At 44.9% G+C, this 19497-nt stretch overlaps 1 protein-coding gene across 3 annotated transcripts in view; it reads right to left on the bottom strand.

Moving 5' to 3' along the window:
- LOC139581246 (pre-B-cell leukemia transcription factor 1-like) overlaps positions 1 to 19497 on the bottom strand; it is a 46457-nt gene that overhangs the window by 3639 nt on the left and 23321 nt on the right. For 2 of the 3 annotated variants that reach the window (XM_071410810.1, XM_071410825.1), the window contains 5 exons: positions 8908 to 9155; positions 5009 to 5199; positions 4737 to 4872; positions 4254 to 4410; positions 158 to 244 (listed from right to left, as the gene is read on the bottom strand). In XM_071410810.1, the coding sequence (XP_071266911.1) occupies positions 201 to 244; positions 4254 to 4410; positions 4737 to 4872; positions 5009 to 5199; positions 8908 to 9155 (776 nt within the window). In that variant the 3' untranslated portion in view covers positions 158 to 200. The remainder of the gene's footprint in view (positions 1 to 157; positions 245 to 4253; positions 4411 to 4736; positions 4873 to 5008; positions 5200 to 8907; positions 9156 to 19497) is intronic. The other variant, XM_071410817.1, reaches the window with a different exon arrangement.

Raw genomic sequence — 19497 nt, 5'->3', positions numbered from 1 at the left:
GGCCAGCTAGTTTTGTTAGACTTTTTAATATAGGCGTGTTGTGACCCTGGTAAAATCCACATGTAAAATGCTCTAAATACATTTGCCTGGACTACAATTACTTTGTTGATAGGCATGCATTTCTTTCGGTCTAAATAAAAGGAGAGGTTTGACTCACGTCGAGGCGGTGTGGGGCATAGAGGGCGCTAGCGGTCAGCTCCTCATAGCCTGCCGTCAGGTGTGTAACACGGTGCAGGATATCCACCTGGACGGAGACAAGACAGGCGCCATCAGCTACGAGATGCATGCACATATACACACACTTTCCTTGTTTTACTACTCTTGTGGGGAGTTTAGGTCCCCCCACAAGGATCGAAGAACACACACATGACCTGGGTTCAAAAAGGATGTTTCCTTTCAAATACTTTGAGCGCATTTGATTGGCACGGGCTTGGTTCCGTTGTGCCACGCAAGCTCAATCAAGTGCAGGAAAAGTGTTTGGAAGATAACATACTATTTGAACCCAGGTCTGGCGCACACACACACACGTAGTTGCACATCAATCAGGGCATAGTCTCACACAAACACAAGTGGGAATTAAAGGAACTTTAAAGCTTCCACAAACCTCTGCTGTATCGGTCAATGCAAAAGCAGCATGACTGCTGGTTCCCTACAAGTTAACCTCTGCACACTTCTCTGTACAACCCTGACTTTGGGTTCATACACTATCCATCTGCCTCTCTGCTATCACAGTTCTAACATTACAAGCCGATATCTATTATTCATTGTTCATTCCAAGATTGAGATGAAATGATTTCTACCTAATTTAAAATCGCACAATGTTGTATTCTCAGTCATCACTGGTGGAATGCAGAAAATGCTGCCTACAATCCGGTTAGTCAGGGAGAATTGCATTCGTGTCCTCTCTCCACCTCCTCAAAACACCTATTGGATGAGAAAGCCAGCGGTCTCGCCCCTCTGACATTCTCCTCCAATGGGTTTTGAGAATGATGCGAAGGGAGCGGACACAAAAGAGTCAAGGAAATGCAACCGAGGAATTTCCCTCCGCCGCTGACACTGACCGTCCAGGCTAACCTCAGGCTGTTCACAGCAGAAATCTGTGGATCCTCTTCAACAATGCCGCACTTCCACAGGTTTACAAACAGCGGAGGGCAACAGCAGAGTAATGGGGAGTAGAGGGGGGGCCTTTGGCTTCCATGGTGACAGGATGGAGAGAGATGGCCATGGGCTGGCTGCTTCCCAAATGGTACCATATCCATCTAAAGTAGTGCACTATATAGGGAATAGGGTGTCATTTGGAGAAGCATATGTGGACATAGAGATGAAATAGATGGATAAATAACTGGGGGAGAATGGTAAGGTAGGTACACCAAAAGCTTAACTGAAACGAGAGGGAGAGAGGGGCAAAATGCACCTGAGGCATGTTTCTCTGCTAAGTGAAACAGGGACAGGTGCCACAGGGGGTCTTGGGTTGGGTGTTTAGGGATCAGGGGTGAGGAGAGGGAGGTGGGGGTCATCATAGCTAGGAGGAGCTGGTGTCTAGGGATGTTTGGGTCACTGGTTTTGGGGTGGTAAAGTCCCGGAAACCTCCCCAAAATGCCCTGTTTTTTTATAAATAAATTTTGTTTGAACAAATTCCAGGATTGCCTTTACTATTCCCCCCCGATTCCAGAAATCCTCCAAACAGGATTGTGAAAACCAGGACATTTTGTGAACGTTACAGGAATTTTGCAAACCTATAGAGACTGGATTGGAGGGGGTTGGAGCATTGAGGCAGGCTTTCCTAGAGGTCCTCAGTGCCTACCTGGGGCTGCAGAGAGGGGGCGATGTTGAGGACGGCCTCCCCATCCCCGTTGAGGTTCGAGGGGTGCAGGCCGAGGTAGGCAGCAGCAGCGTCGCCTGCATGAGACAAGCTGTATGACCCTGCAGGCAACACACGCTGTGTCAGCCAATCAGGCATCTCAGTGTGGCTCTGTCAGTCAAATCAGGCACCGCAGTGTGCCGGGGTCAGAGATCACAGTTCAACCAGGAAGTTAACAGTACACTGGCTTTTGAAAAGAGACCGCCATACCCGTGCTCACAACCCATTGGTTAGTGTTGAAAACATGAGGATCGTGGACCACAGTCAGAGTGTTTAGAATGAGGTGAGCAATGATTTAGTCGCTCGTGACACAGCCTTCTGGGTGCCAAGATGATCCAATACATTGTACAGCTGGATCCTCAATTTCCACCTTCCTCACGTTGTTGTGAATGAAGTATGAGGCTAGTGCAGGAGAATATGAAATGGCCAAACTATAGGGCCAACTGCAACTTTCTTGTTCGAAACGGACCAAAATCAAGACAACACAAATGTCTTATTACATGAATAACGGTGGTCAGTTTGTCACACTGTAACAAGTGGGCGACAAAGTGAAATTCAGACAATTATAGTTGTTAAGTCTTGAGTCCTAGTGCTGAAACTTGACAGTCCACCAGCGAGCTGTAATCTTACTGCAGGAGAGGCAGACCATGGAAATAGAATCCAGATAATAATATAATAGATTTCTACACAATGACAATGGTACATCACCTACCTGCTCCTGTCTGCTTCCTGAGCAAATAGGGGTAGCTGGTACATACGTGTGTGTGTGTGTGTATGTGTGTATACACACAGACTACTGTTCAAAAGTTTGGGATCACTTCGAAATATCCTTGTTTTTGAAAGAAAAGCAAATTTTTTGTCCATTAAAATATCAAATTGATCAGAAATACAGTGTTGACATTGTTAATGTTGTAAATGACTATTGTAGCTGGAAACAGAAGATTTTTTATGGAATATCTACATAGGCCCATTATCAGCAACCATCACTCCTGTGTTCCAATGGCACGTTGTGTTAGCTAATCCAAGTTGATCATTTTAAAAGGCTAATTGATCATTAGAAAACCCTTTTGCAATTATGTTAGCACAACTTAAAACGGTTGCCCTGATTTAAAGAAGCAATAAAACAAGCATTTTTTTTAGACTAGTTGAGTATCTGGAGCCTCAGCATTTTTGGGTTTGATTACAGGCTCAAAATGGCCAGAAACAAAGTACTTTCTTCTGAAACTCGTCAGTCTATTGTTCTCAGAAATGAAGACTATTCTGTGCAAGAAACTGAAGATCTGGCACTACTCCCTTCACAGAACAGCGCAAACTGGCTCTAACCAGAATAGAAAGAGGAGTGGGAGGCCCCGGTGCACAACTGAGCAAGAGGACAAGTACATTAGAGTGTAGTTTGAGAAACAGACGCCTCACAAGTCCTCAACTGGCAGCTTCATTAAATAGTACCCGCAAAACACCAGTCTCAACGTCAACAGTGAAGAGGCGACTAAATAAATGTCTACACTGTATTTGATGTTATTATAAAATGGTCCCCCAAAAAATGTGCTTTTCTTTCAAAAACAAGGACATTTCTAAGTGACCCCAAACTTTTGAACGGTAGTATGTGTGTGTGTGTGTGTGTGTGTGTGTGTGTGTGTGTATTGTACACTAATGTAAAGGTGTTCTGGCTGCTACATAAAGACAGAGCCGAATGGGAGGTAGGGGACTGTGGGAGTTTGCAGTAGTAGTAGGATAAATAAATAAGAAATATATCAGGTTAAAATGACGACATCAAAAGAGGAAGTGGTGAAATTGAACAGAAACAGACATTCAGAAAGAAAAAAATACATTTGTTAGTGAATTGGATTTATAATCCGATGGGGGACGATGGTCATTTCCTACTAAGAGATATTGCTTAGGGCAATAGCCCAGCATCTAAGACACTGCTAAGTCAAGCTACATTTATCCCTGAAAATGACCACTTTCTACAACATTAAAGCAACTTTTAACGAGGAGATTATCAATTTGTTCTTAAAAAAAACTCCACTATAGAACATCTGTGAGCGCAATAACATCACAGCACTGCATCAGACACCAAACAAGCAGAGGAACAGAAGAAAAGTCAGATGGAGAGCCAGACAACAGACAGAGGCAGACAGACAGCCAGGCAGACAGACAGCCAGCCAGGCACGCAGACAGCCAGCCAGGCAGGCAGGCACGCAGCCAGACAGGACAGACAGCAATGCAGACATTGTCCTCATTCTGTGTATGTGGTTCTACACTTCTACCAGTGTGTATGAACTACAATGTGTGTGTAATAGCATGGACCTCAGCTGATTGGTGTTGGGAGGCAGGGTGATTGAGATGGATGGAGGGGTGGGGGTCAGGGGTGGTTGGTAGGGGCACACGGTACCTGAGTTGGGCGTCGCCGGAGAGTTAGCCTGGCTAGCCTGCGCCGACACGCTGGCAGCATCCACCGCTGTTTTAACTGCGTAGAGGTTCGCTTCCTCCTGGAACTTACCAATGTTCTTCTTGTACCGTATTCTCTTGTTGCCGAACCAATTAGAAACCTGAGGGGGAGACGGACAGACACCAGTGTATTAGTCAGCGTATCCCCTAGATGTCTTTTCAGGGTTGTATTCATCAGTGCACGCCGTAGCAAAATGCTTCCCAACGGAAAACGAAAACAAGCGTTTCATACTGGAAAATGTCAGGTAGTCCATCCCTGTTTCAGTACATTTTCAGTCACCAGACACTTTCAATTGAAAACAAATAAAGCCAAATTATTTTAGGCAGGGGAACAGACTACCTATACATTAGAAGGGGAAAAGCTGGTTTCAGTACTGGTAAGTCCACTGGCAGCAGAAGTGTATGGTGCGGTACGGTGGTGCAGTACCTGGGAGACGGTGATGGCACACTTCTTGGCCAGCTCTTCTTTAGCCTCCTCACTGGGGTAGGGATTGGACAGGTGGGAGTAGAAGTACTCGTTCAGAACCTCTGTAGCCTGCTTGTTGAAGTTACGCCTCTTACGCCTGACAGAGACATTGATACGAGACACACACAAAGTCAGTCAGACAATATTCATCTCGGAATAAAAATAAAAATAAAAAAAAGCCCTGCAGGTAACAAATTAAATTACAGCAAAACTCTTGAGAAGCACAGACAGACCTAGCGTCAAGGAATCTGGAGCGTAGGATCATGACGGCCTCGCAGGTGCTCTGTTTGAGCTGCATCTGGATGGAGCTGAACTTGCGGTGGATGATGGCCACCATGCGCTCGATCTCCTTGGGAGAGATGGGCCGCGTGCGACTCTGCTCCCTCAGCAGGTTCATCACGTGGTTGGTGAACTCACTGCATGCCTGGGGTGTAGGGGCAGAGGAGGAGGATGAGAAGGAGGGAGAAATGAGACTATCAACATTTTCTTTTTACTTAAATTCAGTCCAGTTACACAAAATAACAAATTCCCACGAAAACACTCATCTTTGAAGGTGACAGAGAAATACGCGTGTGCTGTTTTTCTCCAGCTTCAAATCAAATCAAATCAAATTTTATTAGTCACATACACATGGTTAGCAGATGTTAATGCGAGTGTAGCGAAATGCTTGTGCTTCTAGTTCCGACAATGCAGTAATAACCAACAGTAATCTAACCTAACAATTCCACACTACTACCTTACACACACACACAAGTGTAAAGGGATAAAGAATATGTACATAAAGATATATGAATGAGTGGTGGTACAGAACGGCATGGCAGATGCAGTAGATGGTATAGAGTACGGTATATACATATGAGATGAGTACTGTAGGGTATGTAAACATAAAGTGGCATAGTTTAAAGTGGCTAGTGGTACATGTATTGCATAAAGATGGCAAGATGCAGTAGATGATATAGAGTACAGTATATATACATATGAGATGGGTAATGTAGGGTATGTAAACATTGTATTAAGTGGCATTGCTTAAAGTGGCTAGTGGTACATTTTTACATAATTTCCATCAATTCCCATTTTTAAAGTGGCTGGAGTTGGGTCAGTATGTTGGCAGCGGCCGCTAAATGTTAGTGGTGGCTGTTTAACAGTCTGATGGCCTTGAGATAGAAGCTGTTTTTCAGTCTCTCGGTCCCTGCTTTGATGCACCTGTACTGACCTCGCCTTCTGGATGATAGCGGGGTGAACAGGCAGTGGCTTGGGTGGTTGTTGTCCTTGATGATCTTTATGGCCTTCCTGTGACATCGGGTGGTGTAGGTGTCCTGGAGGGCAGGTAGTTTGCCCCTGGTGATGCGTTCTGCAGACCTCACTACCCTCTGGAGAGCCTTACGGTTGTGGGCGGAGCAGTTGCCGTACCAGGCGGTGATACAGCCCGACAGGATGCTCTCGATTGTGCATCTGTAGAAGTTTGTGAGTGCTTTTGGTGACAAGCCGAATTTCTTCAGCCTCCTGAGGTTGAAGAGGCGCTGCTGCGCCTTCTTCACAACGCTGTCTGTGTGGGTGGACCAGTTCAGTTTGTCCGTGATGTGTACACCGAGGAACTTAAAACTTTCCACCTTCTCCACTACTGACCCGTCGATGTGGATAGGGGGGTGCTCCCTCTGCTGTTTCCTGAAGTCCACAATCATCTCCTTTGTTTTGTTGACGTTGAGTATGAGGTTATTTTCCTGACACCACACTCCGAGGGCCCTCACCTCCTCCCTGTAGGCCGTCTCGTCGTTGTTGGTGATCAAGCCTACCACTGTAGTGTCATCCGCAAACTTGATGATTGAGTTGGAGGCGTGCATGGCCACGCAGTCGTGGGTGAACAGGGAGTACAGGAGAGGGCTCAGAACGCACCCTTGTGGGGCCCCAGTGTTGAGGATCAGCGGGGTGGAGATGTTGTTACCTACCCTCACCACCTGGGGGCGGCCCGTCAGGAAGTCCAGGACCCAGTTGCACAGGGCGGGGTCGAGACCCAGGGTCTCGAGCTTGATGACGAGTTTGGAGGGTACTATGGTGTTAAATGCTGAGCTGTAATCGATGAACAGCATTCTCACATGGGTATTCCTCTTGTCCAGATGGGTTAGGGCAGTGTGCAGTGTGGTTGCGATTGCGTCGTCTGTGGACCTATTGGGTCGGTAAGCAAATTGGAGTGGGTCTAGGGTGTCCGGTAGGGTGGAGGTGATATGGTCCTTGACTAGTCTCTCAAAGCACTTCATGATGACGGAAGTGAGTGCTACGGGGCGGTAGTCGTTTAGCTCAGTTACCTTAGCTTTCTTGGGAACAGGAACAATGGTGGCCCTCTTGAAGCATGTGGGAACAGCAGACTGGGATAAGGATTGATTGAATATGTCCGTAAACACACCAGCCAGCTGGTCTGCGCATGCTCTGAGGACGCGGCTGGGAATGCCGTCTGGGCCTGCAGCCTTGCGAGGGTTAACACGTTTAAATGTTTTACTCACCTCGGCTGCAGTGAAGGAGAGCCCGCAGGTTTTGGTAGGGGGCCGTGTCAGTGGCACTGTATTGTCCTCAAAGCGGGCAAAAAAGTTGTTTAGCCTGTCTGGGAGCAAGACATCCTGTACCTCGACGGGGCTGGTTTTCTTTTTGTAGTCCGTAATTGACTGTAGACCCTGCCACATACCTCTTGTGTCTGAGCTGTTGAATTTCGACTCGATTTTGTCTCTGTACTGAGACTTAGCCTGTTTGATTGCCTTGCGGAGAGAATAGCTACACTGTTTGTATTCGGTCATGCTTCCGGTCACCTTGCCCTGGTTAAAAGCAGTGGTTCGCGCTTTCAGTTTCACGCGAATGCTGCCGTCAATCCACGGTTTCTGGTTTGGGAATGTTTTTATCGTTGCTGTGGGTACGACATCGTCAATGCACTTCCTAATGAACTCGCTCACCGAATCAGCATATTCGTCAATATTGTTGTTGGACGCGATGCGGAACATATTCCAATCCGCGTGATCGAAGCAGTCTTGAAGCGTGGATTCAGATTGGTCGGACCAGCGTTGAACAGACCTGAGCGCGGGAGCTTGTTGTTTGAGTTTTTGTTTGTAGGCTGGAATCAACAAAATGGAGTCGTGGTCAGCTTTTCCGAAAGGGGGGCGGGGGAGGGCCTTATAAGCGTCGCGGAAATTAGTATAACAATGGTCTAGTGTTTTTCCAGCCCTGGTAGCACAATCGATATGCTGATAGAATTTAGGGAGTTTTGTTTTTAGATTAGCCTTGTTAAAATCCCCAGCTACGATGAATGCAGCCTCAGGGTGTGTGGTTTCCAGTTTACAAAGAGTCAGATAAAGTTCGTTCAGGGCCATCGATGTGTCTGCTTGGGGGGGAATGTATACGGCTGTGATTATGATTGACGAGAATTCCCTTGGTAGATAATGCGGTCGACATTTGATTGTGAGGAGTTCTAGATCAGGTGAACAGAACGACTTGAGTTCTTGTGTGTTGTTATGATGATCACACCACTTCTCGTTAATCATAAGGCATACCCCCCCGCCCCTCTTCTTACCGGAAAGATGTTTGTTTCTGTCGGCGCGATGCATGAAGAAACCAGCTGGCTGCACCGACTCCGTTAGCGTCCCTTGAGTTAGCCATGTTTCCGTGAAGCAGAGCACGTTGCAATCCCTGATGTCTCTCTGGAATGCTACCCGTGCTCGGATTTCATCAACCTTATTGTCAAGAGACTGGACATTGGCGAGTAGTATGCTAGGGAGTGGAGCGCGATGTGCCCGTCTCCGAAGCCTGACCACGAGACCGCCACGTTTTCCCCTTTTTCGGCGTCGCACAGGGTCGCCGGCTGGGATCAGATCCATTGTATTGTGTGGAAGGCAAAACACTGGATCCGTTTCGGGAAAGTCATATTCCTGGTAGGAACGATGATGAGTTGACGTTAATCGTATATTCAGTAGTTCCTCCCGACTGTATGTAATGAAACCTAAGATTACCCGGGGTACCGATGTAAGAAATAACACGTAAAAAAACAAAATACTGCATATTTTCCAAGGAACACGAAGCGAGGCAGCCATCTCTTTTCGGCGCCGGAACTTAGATTGGTAAATCTGTGTAAATGGGTCTCCCTCTCTCCTACCTGTTCATATTTCTCCAGCTCAGAGTGGTAGATCTGTCTGATCTGGGCCAGCTTGGCTCTGTAGTCTGAGTGTTCGACGCCTCCGTCGGCGCCGGGCGACCCTCCTGCTGCTGCTGCAGCCGCCGCCGCTGCAGCCGAGCCCCCGCCCTTCTCCGGGCCAGACACGCCCTCGGCCAGTAGCATGTTGTCCAGACGCATGATCTGGGGGTCTGGGGGGTCCTCATCCTGAATGCCTCGGATACTCAGCACTGAAGAGGCAAAGAGAGAGAAATTCAATAGGTCAATCAGGCATTAAGGATAAGGGAACACCGTGTCTCAATTGCAACGTCGGAGTCATTTAGATTCAACCCCTTATCCGACTCTAGGCACTTGAGGTAGATCTGAAGAAGTTGGATAGGTATAGGCAATATGGTAATAACACTCTCAGATAGGCCAGGTAGGATGTTGGTCATACTGCTTAGGCTAAAGGCTTCTCCTATCCAATTTCTTTCAGATCTTAAGAAGTGCCTCAGCTAGGGGTAGTTTCTGGACTGGGGCCTTAGTTTTGAATTTTTATGTACTGAAAAAAGTCTCCAAATAGGCAAAACTGTACTTTCTCTACCGGAGAGGATGATTATTCCGGGTTCCAGCGGGTGCAAGGGAAGGGAGGACAGTAGGACACTTCATCAATACTAAAACCTCAAGGAGAAGTGCCCGAGCTGTCAAAACAACCCTGTCGACTGGCTCTCCCGAGTCACTTGGCTATGAGTCCCTAATGGCATCCTAAAAGTAGTGCACGTTAAAAGGGGTTTGGGTTCCATTTGGGACACATAAATTCTTCAGTGAATTCTAAATGAGCAGTACCCTATTCTAACACCAGGTGGCAGTGTGGCGCCTCAGTCAGTGTCAGGCTGCCAGTACAGAGCAGAGAGAGGCAGGCAGCAGCAACATGAGGCATGGGCAGAGTAATGGGAGTGCATGTGCTGTCACTGCAAGCTCGACTGGCCATAAGTACAGCTTTCAGCCGCTCTGCTATTCCACTGTATTAAACCCAGGACCTCTGTCAGCCCCCAGCCACACACTCATCTCTCCCTCTTACAGATAGACACCCACACACGGAGGCACACAGTACACACTCAGACGCAACACACACACACACAGGTGCAAACAGATACGCGCATTGCTCTCAATGCACAGACTCCTATACACAAAGACACTGACTCACAGCCTTTGTTTTAACACTATCATGCCGTACTGTACCTTGTCCTGCAACCTAACCAAGCTAGCACTGTACATCTTGGCTTGGTTTGGCTCAGTAGAGTGAAAGGGGTATACGAGGACTGTAGCATTCCTATATTAAAGCCAAGACCATTAACTCTCTCAGAGCCTGTTCTATCCAACTTACTGTTCTGCTGTTCACAGTACAGGAATATATACTTAACAAAAATATGAAACGCAACTTGTAAAGTGTTGGTCCCATGTTCATGAGCAGAAATAAAAGATTGCACAAAATGCTTATTTCTCTCCAATTTTGTGCACAAATTTCTTTACATCCCTGTTAGTGAGCATTTCTCCTTTGTCAAGATAATCCATCCACCTGACAGGTGTGGCATATCAAGAAGCTGATTAAACAGCACGATCATCACACAAGGTGCACCTTGTGCCGGGGACAATAAAAGGCCACTTAATGTGCGGTTTTGTCACACAACACCATAGATGTCTCAAGTTGAGGGTGCGTGCAATTGGCATGCTGACTACAGGAAAGTCCACCAGAGCTGTTGCCAGATAATTTAATGTTAATTTCTCTACCATAAGCCAACGTTGTTTTAGAGAATTGGGAAGTACGCCCAACCGGCCTCACAACGTGTAACCACACCAGCCCAAGACCTCCACATCCGGGCTTCTTCACCTACAGGATCATCAGAGACCAGCTGATGAAACTGAGGAGTATTTCGGTCTGTAATAAAGCCCTTTTCTGGGGGGAAAAAACTAATTGGACTGGCTGGGCCTGGCTCCCCAGTGGGTGGGCCTATGCCCTCCCAGGCCTGCGCCCCTGCCCATTCATGTGAAATCGATAGACTATGGCCTAATGAATGTATTTCAATTGACTGATTTCCTTTTATGAACTGTAAAATCGTCAAAATTGTTGCGTTTATATTTTTGTTCAGTATATAATGTGTGTGTATGTCCAAGGGGTTGGGTACAGCAGGATACATTTCCCTCTTGCATGGATAAAGTATTTTTTGTTAAAGCCATAACTACCAGCTGTTCTATACAGTTTACAGTTCTGGAACAGAGGAAAGACAGGGGGTAATTCTATTTCTACCGGCTTTGTTCTATCTGGGTTAACACAGCCATGAGAGAGAGTTCTTCAGAACAGTAAATACATAATTTGGGATATTTCCTGCAGTTCAATGGTAAATGATATAGGCCTATCCATTGATTCTTGAAAAGTATACACAACCAAGTGGCAGGGCCTGCTGTTGGACTGGAACACCAACTCTGGATTGGGGCTTTAACATGTAGTTACACTTGAGATAAAACGATGTTTCCACAATAAAGTCAGTATCCTTTCGGTTAGTGTACTACTTTAAAGAGCATCCTAACACTTCTGCCCACTCCCCCTCCCCCTAAACAATGGTCTCCCTCTCAACTTTCCCTATTTTTCTATAAACTTTTCTCCCCTGCTGTTGCTCTCTTTTTCTTGTTCCCTCTTGCCTCCGTTGTTTTCTCCATCTAGATCCTCTCTCTGTTCTCTCCGAGACACATTCCTTCACTGTTGCTCCCCCTCTCATCCCCGCTCACGGCTCAGGAATGCAGCAGACCCAGCCGACTGAACTAATGACCCCCGATTGGCTCTCTCTCCCCCTCTCCACTCACAAAGCTACACTTTAGTACTTATAGGCTAGGTAGAGAGAAAGTGCTTTTACGATGTGCATGCAAACTATGCACCTACTTGCTAAGTTTCCAAGAGTTGTGTGTGCTTGTGAGTAGATTGTGTTTTAAGTGTTAGAGGATTAGCTTATCTTGTGTGTGTGTGCTCTCGAGTAAGTCTGTAGCTTCCAGACTGTGTGTGTTCGTGCGTGTGTGTAGAAGTCAGTCTGAGCTGTCCCGTCCCAGACACTGTTCCAGACAAACCATTTCCCGATCCAGCAGAGGCAGCAGACAGTGCAATACACCGGAGGCCCAGAATATTCAGACATCGGCTCAAAAAACATGAAATAGTATTTGTTACCTATCAAATAGTTTAGCTGCGCTCGTCTAGACCAACAACGTCAATGGAATAGTCCCAAAGGTACAAACCCCACCCATCTAGCACTCCAGGCAAAACGCACTTCTTCAAAAAAAAGTGCTTTTGGTCAGTTAGTGTTATACATGGATGCAGTGGTCATAGAAGGAGTAGCCAACTGACCGACATCCCAGGAGGTCAACCATGCCTCTCCGGGTCTTTCCCCTCCATCCTGCCCCACCTCTCTGCTTACACACACCCTCCAACCCCCCCCAGTTCTCATTATTATAGCCCCCAGCTGTAGCCCCTAATGACCTCAGATTCTCCTAATTACTACAATTATTAAGCTGTGAATTCTGACAATCGCACACATCTATTAGGGCCTACGCACTCAGTAGTCGTAATGCATTTTCCAATAAAGCAATAAGGAGCTGGTGTTTGCAGCCACAATACAATTACATAGTAAAAAAGGCACCCTAGGTTGTGTGGCATTGAGACAGGCAGCGAGACGAGAGGAGAAGAGCTACAGCCATACTATGAAATATTCAGGCTCTCCAGCTGGGGTTTCCACTGCATACATAATCCTGAAGCTCATTCCTGCCTCACAGCCAATATCGCTATGCACACAGGCTAAAACGCAATTGTGCGTAGTAGGCCTAGTAGGTAGCGCAGGTAGGTAGGTACACACTCTAGGCCCCTCAAACTCAACTCTGGACCTCAAAGCCAGTTCCACTGCATTTTGTTTCTTCTCCATTGTTCCCCTCTAATCAGGGAGTGATTTAGACCAGGGAAACCAGGTGGGTAATTAATGATCAGGTAGAACAGAAAAGCAGCAGGCTCCGGACCTCGTTGGGTCAGAGTTGAGAAGCCCTGCTCTCGGCCTACTTGTGTGGCAGGGTGAGGTTGAAGGCTACCCCTAACAGGGCAGCAGTGTCTTCAGTACATTAGGGGGAGATGCATGTACCCCAAACACATTTCAGGCCTTCCATCCCTCAGCTCATGGCAGACACACTTTTTATCCCACATCTGTCTTCTCTCTTCTCTCGCTCTGTCCTGCATCCCCTTTTCACTCCCACCCCACACCCTCCCCTGCATCCCCCTTTCTCGGCACCCCCCTCACTCCAGCGCCTCTCGCTCTCCATTTCAGTTGAGTTCTCCATGTGAGCTGCAATCCCTCATGCTGTCAGCCCCCACCTCTCCTCCTCCTCTCCTCCCTCCATCTCCTCCTCCTCCTCCTCTCCCTGTAGACAGACAGGATTAGCATTTTAATTGCCTCAGCTCCCTTGGGTATTCTCAGCCTTCCACTGAGGGAGCGAACCGGGGAGAGAGAGAAAGAAAAGGGGGGGGGGAGAAAAAGTAAGGATAGAGGGCAGCCTAGAAGGAGAACCAAGGAGAATTGGAAAAACAAGGGAGTCACAGGAGGACATAAAAGCAGAGAGAGGCAGAGGAAGAAGATGAGGGAAAAAAGGCAAGAGGGAACAGCAGAATAAGAACGCTTCAGAAATGCTCCTGCTACTATACCGTAACTGGATCCAGAAGAAAACAATGGTCCAACAGGAAGGCGGTTCCAAGCTACACAACCTTCACACAAGAAGGAACTACATACAAGTCAAGGCTTGACATTCTGGCGAATTCGCCGTCAGTACCAAGTAAAAGTCACTGGCCCAAATGAGAAAAAATTAATAAAATGGTCTTCACAGAGAAGAGGAGGATTTGCAGTAAACCCTTTGAAATAAATTCACTATGAGCAAAGTTCCCAGTCGATCACTAGGTTGAAAATATGATAAAAAAATATCACATAAAGCAAAATATCAAATATTTTCAACCTAGGTCTATGACACCCATAGACTTCTATAAGGTACTATAGAAATAAAGTACTCTGTAAATCGAAAATTTGATGATGAAAGCAACCTAGTGGCATCAGAAAGGAAGAGTGTAAAGTGACTCTGGGCCCCGGGAGGAAATTGAAGACTGTTACTGAACCCACAGGTTGAATTAGGATCCCCATGCTACAGCGGGAGTCGTCTGAGTGCTGTCTGGAGTACTAGTCCTAATCCAGGGGTATCCTCTTCCATTTTCCCTCCTAACCTCTAGTACAAATAATAATATATCCCTGGTGTAACAGAGGTCGGGAACCACGCTGTTTATATTTATTTAACTAGGCAAGTAAGTTAAGAATAAATTCTTATTTACAATGACTGCCTACCCCGGCCAAACCCTAACACTGGGCCAGTTGTGTGCCGCCCTATGGGACTCACCAATCACAGCCTAGTGACGCCTCTAGCACTGAGATGCAGTGCCTTAGACCGGGAGGCCTGATAAAGACTTACCTTGCCTGAGACCTGAAGACTTCCAAGGCTTTAGCTCAACAGGCTAACAATCTCGAAACAAAACGTTTTAGTCTATCGAGTGGTACTTTTTTGGAGAGGGGCAGTAGTAAGCTGTGGATGTGTCAGGTCCTGCTTTAAGCAGCGTCTGTGGTTGTGTTGGTCCTTTTAACTGAAACCCTGTGGCACACACACACACACACACACAAAACCAAACAAACGGTCACACAAATGGTCAGTGTGCTTCCTTCCTGAGCGAGGGAGTGGTGAGTGGTCAGTGTCAACACCGTGTGATGAGGGGTGTGAATGGGAGATGTCCCACCCTGGGCAAACACAGCGAATACCATTAAGCATGAAATTAACCCTTTGTTAACTAGAGACGACAACTATGGAGACCAGAGCAAATCAGGGACAAAAGGCTTCACATCAGATCTAGGCCTATAAGGCTCAACACACACCTCCTGTTCTCAGGTGCTCTGAGCCTATACCATCCAACACATTATCCATAATAAGCATCCACTAGAAGAGCAGCAGGCATGAGATGAAGAGAGGAGGAGTGCGAGGCAGCAGGGTATTTTACATTCTTTCCTTTATTTAACTAGGTTAGTCAGTTAAGGACAACATCTTATTTACAATGACGGCCTACCCCGGCCAACTAGAACCAGGATAACGCTGGGCCAATTTTTTGCCGCCCTATGCGACTCCCAATCACGGCCGGTTGTGATACAGCCTGAAAACGAACCAGGGTCTGTAGTGACGACTCCAGCACTGAGATGCAGTACCTTAGACCGCTGCGCCACTCGGGAGCTCTCCAAAAGAGATTAGGTAGATGTATCCCTTAAAAGTGGCCGTAGTCCCTCTATCCCTCCTTCACTCGCTCTCCTAGTGTTGTCATGACACCAGAATTTTGACTGATACCAGGTTTAGTATCAAAATACCACGTAAAAAGAAAAAGCTTATTAGCCAAAAATCACAGAATTGCAGTTGACGCAGACAGAAACTCTTCTACTGCTCTGTTCAAGCGTTGGGCATCTTTTGAGTTCAATCTCATTACATTAAATGTGATGTTATAATTAAGTCTATGATTTGATAGAGCAGTCTGACTGAGCAGTGGTAGGCAGCAGCAGGCTCGTAAGCATTCATTCAAACAAACTTTCCTGCGTTTGCCAGCAGCTCGTCGCAATACTTGAAGCACAGGGCTGTTTATGTTTCAAGCCTATCAACTCCCGAGATTAGGCTGGCAATACTATAGCGCCTATAAGAACATCCAATAGTCAAAGGTATATGAAATACAAATGGTAGAGAGAGAAATAGTCCTATAATAACTACAACCTAAAACTTCTTAACTGGGAATATGAAGACTCATGTTAAAAGGAACCACCAGCTTTCATATGTTCTCATGTTCTGAGCAAGGAACTTAAATGTTAGCTTTTTTACATGGCACATATTGCACTTTAACGTTCTTCGGTCGATTTTTGTATCTGCTTTTTTTGGTCCTCCAATAAATCGGTATCGGCGTTGAAAAATCCTAAAATCGGTCGACCTCTAGTAAAAACACTAGGAAATCAGCTCCAATTGATTTTAAAATTTAGGAAATCTGTTCCAAAATACTCCCATGCATAAGAGATAGACGTGATTGTGTGTCATTTTTCAGAGACAGCCAAGCCATTCATTAATCAATTATACAAATCATACAATTACTTTTACTTTGTTTTAACAAATCTAACCCTATAACAGTAACAATTGACTTGAATAGTAAATCTCTATACTGGGTAAATTAAGATGTAGCCTAGGAGGCCTATTCACAATACAGGTGTATGCATATTCAATAGGATTGTGTGCATGCATTGAGTTATTGAGCTTGTTTTCATGGATTTCATGTGGCTATAGATGACAAACAATCGGTTTCGCTTCCATTTGGGACTTATTTTATTGTACTGATCAACAACATTTGCATAGAAGTTGCAATCTCTTCTTTTATAAAAGTTTGCACGGTCTCTTTAAACCCAGTAATGATGTCATTCATGACGAGGTACACGCCCACACAGTCCGTTGAGGTCGTGAGAAAGACATGACAGGCGAAGGGGGAAAGTTTCTTTGGACATGGGGAGACGATTAAGTGAAACGTTTTTGGAGACAATCATCATATTTTGCGTTATGCTTGTATATTATCACAAACAAAGTACTAGGGTAGTGAATTGATGTTAGCTTCCACAGTAAGCTAGCAAGGAAAGCTAGCCTACAAAGCTGGAAGCTACCGGTATCTTCTTGCATTGGAAAGTGTTCTAGCCTGTATGGACATTGTTTTGCGAACAGTAACGAACAGTTAAAACATTTCTACGTGCTGTGTTGCATTATTCAAGTGTTTTAACTTCTGTGCAGCATGAGTGGGGAGCTAACATGATGCAGTCCAGACTCCCAGTGCTCTAGCGAATGAGTAAGTGGAGCAGACAAGAGGCAGGAATGGTGCGCTCGTGCTATAAGGAGACAGACTTGATCCTCTCAATCAGTATACAACCTGAGGCACATTTGATTGAAGTACCGAAAGTAACAAATTCTAGTATCGAACCGTTTTTCATGTTCTAGTATCAAAAAAGTATGACGTTTCAGTATACCGTACAACACCTCTCCCTTTCCCCCTCCATCCTTCTCCATCTCAAATCAAATGTTATGTCACATGCACCAGGTGTAGACCTCACCATGAAATGCTTACTTAGTCCCTTCATTAAAAAAATAAAAAAATAATTGTTTTAAACTGCGTTGTTGGTTTAGTAAAAATATTTGCAAAAATGTATTGAAAAAAATATAAAAGTTCCTAAAACAAGGCTATATAAAAGGGGTGCGGGGGGTACAGGTTAGTCGAGGTGATATGTACATATAGGCTCCCTGTCTTCCCTCATCAGCCCAGCTGCCTGCTTTCCCGTGCTCGTTAAGAGTCGCCTCTGAAGGAGCTCCTAAAGACTTTGAAAAATGAACGCTCATTTGAGAGGTTGTTCATTTGCACTGATATGCAAATGAGGTGGCAATTAAGCAGTAGATCAGAGGAGCAGCGGCCATTTATAACGAACCAACGAGCACCATGACAGAGTCAGATGTTACCGTGGAGAGCTGGAGAAACTAAGCCCGCATGTTGGTTGTCTGTGTCTGTCTGATTACACTAGCACTAACTCTAATCAAACACACAGATTCAGCAGTTACACTAAAAAGTATTATAGCACAAATCTAGGGTACTGGTAAGTAGGTACTACAATGTACTCTCTAATTAGTTAAGCTACTCACAAACATAGCCTGCTTGAAACAAACTATACAGCCTGTAGAGCAGGGTTCCCCAAGTGGTTTTATTTGGCCCTCCAAGTTGTCTGAGAAAAAAAATTATGAATTTTCATTGTTGGACAGAAGACCGTAAAAACTAGAGGTCAAGTTTTCATAAATCGGTAAATCGGCATTTTTGGAAGCCATTATGGCCGATTACATTGTAATCCACGAGGAGACTGCGTGGCAGGCTGACTACCTGTTACGCGAGTGCAGCAAGGAGCCAAGGTAAGTTGCTAGCTAGCATTAAACAAATCAATCTTAACATAAATCACTAGTTAACTACACATGGTTAATGATATTACTAGTTTAACTAGCTTATCCTGCGTTGCATATAATCCAAGCCTACTTTGCCAAACGGGTGATGATTTAACAAAAGCGCATTTGTGAAAAAAGCACAATCGTTGCACCAATGTACCTAACCATGAACATCAATACCTTTATTAAAAACAATACACAAGTATATTTCTTTAAACCTGCATATTTAGTTAAAATAAATTCATGTTTAGCAGGCAACATTAACTAGGGAAATTGTGTCACTACTCTTGCGTTCAATGCCAGCAGAGTCGAGGTATATGCAGCAATTTGGGCCGCCTGGCTCATTGCGAACTGTGTGAAGACTATTTCTTCCTAACAAAGACCGTAATCAATCTGCCAGAATTTACACAATTATGACATAACATTGAAGGTTGTGCAATGTAACAGCAATATTTAGACTTAGGGTTGCCACCCGTTAGATATAATACGGAAGGGTTCCGTATTTCACTGAAAGAATAAACCTTTTTTTTCTTTCTCGAAATGATCGTTTCCGGATTTGACCATATTAATGACCTACAGCTCATTTCTGTGTGTTTAATATTATAATTACGTCTATGATTTGATAGAGCAGTCTGACTGAGCGGTGGTAGGCAGCAGCAGGCTCGTAAGCATTCATTCAAACAAGCACTTTCCTGCGTTTGCCAGCAGCTCGTTGCAATGCTTGAAGCACAGTGCTGTTTATGACTTCAAACCTATTAACTCCCGAGATTAGGCTGGCAATACTATAGTGCCTATAAGAACATCCAATAGTCAAAGGTATATGAAATACAAATGGTATAGAGAGAAATAGTCCTATAATAACTACAACCTAAAACTTCTTAACTGGGAATATTGAAGACTCAAGTTAAAAGGAACCACCAGCTTTGTTTCATATGTTCTCGTGTTCTGAGCAAGGAACTTAAACGTTAGCTTTTTTACATGGCACATATTGCACTTTACTTTCTTCTCCAACACTGTGTTTTTGCATTATTTCAACCAAATTGAACATGTTTCATTATTTATTTGAGACTAAATTGATTTTATTTATTTATGTATTATATTAAGTTTAAATAAAAGTCTTCATTCAGTATTGTTGTAATTGTCATTATTACAAATATATATATATATATATACAAAAATCATCCGATTAATCGGTATCGCCTTTTTTTGGTCCTCCAATAAATAAGTATCGGCGTAAATTTTTTATTTGATCATAAAATCGGTCGACCTCTAGTAAAAACACTAGGAAATCAGCTCCAACTGATTTTAAATTGAAGAAATCTGTTCCAAAGTTCTCCCATGCATAAGCGAGACGGGATTGTATACAAAATGTAAGCAAGGTTTGAAATTGTTTGTCCAATTATATCCGTTTGGGCTTCTTGTGAAAAATTATTTGTAATTATGTTCCAGCCTTCCGACCATCCGCTCAATATTTTATTTTTATTT

Source organism: Salvelinus alpinus, chromosome 1 (genome assembly GCF_045679555.1).
Source record: "Salvelinus alpinus chromosome 1, SLU_Salpinus.1, whole genome shotgun sequence".
NCBI classification, from domain to species: domain Eukaryota; kingdom Metazoa; phylum Chordata; class Actinopteri; order Salmoniformes; family Salmonidae; genus Salvelinus; species Salvelinus alpinus.
The sequence above is the reverse complement of the archived record's forward strand: the minus strand, read 5'-3'. Positions and strand labels throughout refer to the sequence as shown.